Source organism: Sinocyclocheilus grahami, unplaced genomic scaffold (assembly GCF_001515645.1).
Source record: "Sinocyclocheilus grahami isolate Dianchi unplaced genomic scaffold, SAMN03320097.WGS_v1.1 scaffold928.1, whole genome shotgun sequence".
Classification (NCBI taxonomy): Eukaryota; Metazoa; Chordata; class Actinopteri; order Cypriniformes; family Cyprinidae; genus Sinocyclocheilus; species Sinocyclocheilus grahami.
The window spans coordinates 235,083-240,865 of record NW_015506107.1 but is presented as its reverse complement, the minus strand read 5'-3'; the positions used below and the strand labels follow the sequence as shown (position 1 = coordinate 240,865).

General features: G+C 35.3%; 1 protein-coding gene across 1 annotated transcript in view; it reads left to right on the top strand.

Moving 5' to 3' along the window:
• Positions 1–2,348: 2,348 nt before the first annotated feature.
• LOC107564380 (multiple C2 and transmembrane domain-containing protein 2-like) overlaps positions 2,349–5,783 on the top strand; it is a 45,644-nt gene continuing 42,209 nt past the window's right edge. The window contains exons 1-3 of the mRNA XM_016249443.1: positions 2,349–2,520; positions 2,690–2,827; positions 4,950–5,694. Of these exons, the coding sequence (XP_016104929.1) occupies positions 4,978–5,694 (717 nt within the window). The 5' untranslated portion in view covers positions 2,349–2,520; positions 2,690–2,827; positions 4,950–4,977. The remainder of the gene's footprint in view (positions 2,521–2,689; positions 2,828–4,949; positions 5,695–5,783) is intronic.

Sequence of the window (5,783 nt, the reverse complement as noted above, 5' to 3'; positions counted from 1 at the left end):
TTTCATTTTTGGGTGAACTAACTCTTTAATGATAATAAAAAAATAATTAATTAAGATAGAAAAAATCAATCATGCATATTATACTATCACATGTCCATCAATTACACAATGTTGCCTAGTTCATAAATGAAGTGCTCTTTATTGAGCAGGTGAGAAAACGACTGTTAACCCTTTGTCCTTAAGTGCTTGCATATTAAAGTGATAGCTCACCCAAAAATGAAAATTCTGTCAATATTTACTCAGTCGTTCCAAACTTGTATGACTTTATTTAATTTTTTGGAACTGAATAGAAACAACATTGGACCACATTGATGTTCGCTGAATGAAACATTCATTAAAACTGGTTTTAAACAAAATGATGATGATCGAATTCTCATTTTTAGGTGAACTATCTTTTTACAGTTATGCATAAAGGCACACTGACTAAATATGAAAACCACAAGAGCCATGCAAACACTGCTTTAGGTATAGTTTTAGATTTAATCTCAGATGTACAAGCTTTGTTGTCTCAGCTGAATTGAAACGCCCATTAGAAAGTTTTATGATGTCTGTCAAAATCATTTAAAGTTGATCGCAATCGAAGCTTTTCAGGGTAGACAAGCAATAATGCCAGCCCAGTGTTATGAAAGCACTGTGGACTAAAAACATGCAGGATTTCCAAACTGCAATGAATGCACACACAAACAAACACTCAACATTAGTGCTTGATTAGGAATCAGGGAGTTTCTCTGCTACATGCACAATTAGAGCCTTATTCCAAAGAGTTGCTGGTGTTCGGAATCAAATATGATATCACTCATCACATTTTGACTTCATCAAAACAAAATCACCCTCACATCAGGGGTCCCTATAAATGCACATGAGAAATACATAAGAGATCTGAAGAGAGGAGGCTGTTCCTTTGGTGCGGAGTGCTGTGTCACAAACTGTTGAATGTGAAAGGAAGGGATAAAGAGGAGACAACAATTGTTTGTTGCGTACTTTCTTCACTTTGCTGTGCAAGAGTACACTGCTTTGCTTTATGGCTTTTTCTAAATCAGAATGATGTATTTGGTAATTGTTTGTAGTTACTAGTTCACTTCAAGAAGCTGTTTGCGGTTTGGATGCTCAAACCGTTTGGCGGCACAAGCTGGACTTTGTTGCCATAACTGAAACAAGATGTTTCAAAAAGGAAAAAAAACAACAAAAAAATGAGTAAAACATGAGAGAGAACTTTAAGTTAATCTGCATTATATTTCCCTTGAATGTGTTGTTTTATCTTCATTATACAATAAATATTCTAGTGAACTTTTTATTGAATGACTAAGATATTATGCTAGAGATTGTTGTATAAATTTGTATTCTGCATTCACTAAAGTAAAGATATTGGCTTTTATTGTGTAACATAGGTTCTCTCGCTTATTCTGTGCAAACTGAAGTGACCAGTTCTCTGAATTTGAGTAGACTTTGTCCACATGTGAAGTCCCAAACATTAGAATCTGTCCGCTTTATTAAAAACCTCATTGTACCCTCAAATACTCACTCTATGTGCCTTCATACTGCATCTCTGAGAAACACACAGTCAGTGCACATGACACTTCAGAATGTAGAAGTTGCTTATATTTGACCCATTATCTAGTTTAAGGGTTTATTAAACATATAGACCAGGAAATTGACATGCAAAAACAGCCATTTTCATACACTTATGAAGTCATGGAATAGCTCTTTAAGTTTATAGGAATAGCCTAAAACAACATTCTGTAGGTTTACGCGTGGGTCAGTGAAAGATAAAAATGCCCAAGTTGAATAATAATAATAATAGCTCTTATGTAACTCTTTAAAAACCTAGTTTAAACGTGTGCTAACTTGATTTTCTAAATAAAGAAATAACTTGTATAGATTAATACTTTTCATGTCAGTATGTTTTCTTAAGGTTTATGCAGTTTATGAACATAAACTGATTAAATTATGTTCTATCTATCTATCTATCTATCTATCTATCTATCTATCTATCTATCTATCTATCTATCTATCTATCTATCTATCTATCTATCTATCTATCTATCCTGGGAATACATGTATGGTTGTCCTGTTAAATGAAAGACAAATTCTTCAAATATCATACTATTAAATACAAATATTATATTATTATAACAAAATCGATTCACTGCTTGTTTTTAAGGAAAATGAAAAAAAAAAAGGATTATTAATAAAACCAAGAAAGAAAGAAGAAAAAGTAAGAAAGAGAAAGAAAGGAGAGAAAAACGAAAAATGCTAAACATATAAGATGTGCATTTTCTTGATTTTTTTGGTTTAGCATTTAATGTTTGATTCAATAATAAGTCGTTTAAAATAATAAGTAGTCAAAACATAAGCGTCACGTCAATGATCCACAGACATGCAATATGAAAAGCGGCCAGCAGGTGGCACTGAGTTTGCACGCTGCCCAAATAAATGAGTGGACAGTATCTATCTGCACCATGCAAACGCTGCGGGTGTAGTTCCATGAAATACTGGAAGGACCGAGTTACATCAGATACGGTATTTTAAGTCAAAGTCACAACCAACCATACTATATATCAATTTAGGGGTGTTCACTAACATTTTAAAGTATCTAGAAAGAATGTAAACACAAAGCATTTAACGCTACAGTGCATTCGAACTACCGAAACTCCGGTAACTATTTCAAAACTTCATCACCCCACCCTAGTACAGACACAAACCGGTCCAAGCAGAAAGCTCTCCACAGACATCGCAACTGCCACTTCCAGGTGGATGTGAAAGTTCTCTGTTGTTGTCAGTCAGATCTTCTAAAGGAAAACACGTCCAGTGATTTATCTGGAAAAAGGTAAGAGTCTGAACTCTCTTGTTGTCGATTCTTTAATAGTAACATAATTCCTGCCAAAATATTTCAGTTACAGATGTTGTCACAACTGTAAAAACAGAATAAATTACTAATCTATTGATCTACTTTGCAATCGTTTCTGAATTTTTTACTAAATTATAGTAGTAATGGCTAGTAGTAAAGTAATTGCTTTATTTTGCTGTAAGTTTGTATATGGGTTAGTATGATAAAAATGTCCTAATCCTTTGAGCTGCCGAACATCACACCAACAAAAATAATGCAGAAACCTGTCCAACACACCTCCTTAAATAATGTAGGCTACACACCAAACCTCTTGAACAGTTTAATTAGTAGTAGCATTATATGGTACAAAGTCATACATGTTGTGTATATACACACACACACACACATATATATATATATATATATATAAATGAAATATATATTATAATCCCCCCTTTGGATTATTATTGAAAAGACAATGAATGTCGTGTTAAAAGTCTGGTAGGCCTATGCTTTCCTCTGAAGTGCTATTTTTGAATTTTGGAAATTCTCATTTTGGAAATACTCTTTGTACTAAAGGTAAGATTGAAACTGAACACTTGTTCTTTTACTGTTACATTTCTAAGGCACACACACACACACAATCTTTAATACCTCTTGTCAAAAAGCTTTAATATTTCTTGTTACCTCAGTTTCATGTGAAATATAAATACATTTTTGCCCATCATGACTTATAGTTCTATTTGTTTTGTCCATTTTACTGACTAAAATCACAATACACTTCTTGCTGGATCTGCTGCTGCTGAATTTATTTCAGGCAAAGCTATTACTTCCTGAGGACTAGATGTAATGGATTGCTTTACAAAGTGTGTGCATGAAACTTACTTTAATAAAAACGTCCTCCATCTCTTGATTTGATCAATTTTAAACGTTTTTAAATGTTTACTTTATTTTGGAATATTAAGAAAGTAGCAGAAACTACTCAAGCACATTTTTGACTAGATGCTTTGACTTAAGGAAAAACTTAACTCAGTACGCAGACCATCACTAAAATAAACTTCTGAACATCACTAAAATCAATTCTGTGTGTGATGATCTATATACATGGAAAGCATGTCATAGTTGTCAACATTGTCAGCTGATAGTCTTCAGATTTAGTCTATGTTCACGCTTATAAAACAAATTAGTATAAAGACTCATTTATTATTTATAGTACATTTAGTTTCTTTTTTTTCTGCTCTGTGGAAAACAAAGTTTAGCAGTGTGACCATTTTTTTGAGAAACTTCACAGTTCCATCACAAATACGGCCTCATGGTCTGTGATGTGACAACGTAATCAGCACATTTTCTGCATACTTTGCAGTTGATGCATGTGGCCATTGTGCTCTACACGCACTGTTTCATGTCGAAGTGTAAACGCTTGACATTATCTGTGTTTTTGGCAGTTTCATATTAAAAGCATCACATACAGCAGAGATGACTGCTCCTGCTCCTGGAGGGCCATTAACCTGCAGAATTTAGCTACAATCCCATTTAAACACACCTGAACCAGCTGTTCAAGGTCTTCAGGTTTACCAGAACTTACTCAACTTGTGTTGGGGCAAGTTGGAGCCAAACTGCAGGACGTTGGCCCTCGAGGAGCAAGATTGAGCACAGTCATACTGTACAGCATCTGGTTGAATGCTAAAAAGCTAAAAATGAAGGTTTCCTTCAGTGTCACATGATCCTTCAGAAATCATGATTGATGTTGATACGGTGCTCAAAAAACATTTCTTCTTATTATTATCAATGTTGAAAAAAGCTGCTGCTTAATTTTTCTTTTTTCTTTTTTTGTGGAAAACAAGATACCTTCTGTGTTCTTGAATAGCAAGTTCAAAAGAACTTGACATAGGAATCGTTTGTAGCATTATAATTGTATTTAATGTCATTTTTGATCAATGTAATGTCTTTGTTGAATAATAGTCATTCCTTAAAAAAATACTTTCCCCAAACTTTTAAACAGTAGTGTAAGTTCACATTGTTTTTGATTGTTTAAACATTTTTTTCATAAATTGATACTTGTTTTTTTTTTCTATCAAACTATCTTTGCTTGTCTTTTGTCTGACAGTTGTTTTAATTTCAGCTGAAGTGCAATCTCATCTGCAATCACGATGGACCAAAAGAAGAAAATCTGGCCCAATCTCCGTGAGAGAGCCAAGCCCATTTTAAATCTGAAGTTCGGAAAGAAGGGTTTGGGGAAGAAGAAAAAGACCCCTCTGAAATACAGAAGGAGTATGTCGGTACCAGACATCAGGATTAATCCCAGTGCTATGATGGCTTTGCAGGATGATTCCAGGACACCAGGTCAAGACTCCTGCTTCTTTGGAAACGTGGAGGGTTCATGTGACTTGGATGAAACAGCAAGTGAAACCTCCAGTACTGCCTTATCTGAGCAGTTAAGTGTCGCAGACATGCCACGCTCCTGCAGCCCCGCGCCATCAGAGAGAACAGTTCCTGTTGACTTTCCATTTGCAGTGGAAACTGATAAGCGGCAAAGAGCCACCACATGGTACATAGATGATTTAGATGCAGTGACTGGACCTGTACATTCACACACAGAAAGGCAGATGACACCTGTGCCTGCAGAAAGAAAATCACCTGGTCAGAGACCAAAGGACCCCTCAGACAAAGTGGCTGCAGCCCTTAGTAGAGCCGGTGCAGGAAGACAGACACCTCCTGCACGAGGTGCAGACGAAATGTCTACACTGACCATCACAGAGTCAGTCAGCACTACTCCACCTGAAGAGAAAACCTGCATTTCATGTCCTACTGAGCACGATCCGTTCTCTCTAGTGGACATGTTCATTGCAGGGTCAGCTGAGGACATGGCAAGTATTATCACTACATAAATATGCACTACCATTCAAAAGTTTGGGCTCAGCTATATATATATATATATATATATATATATATATAT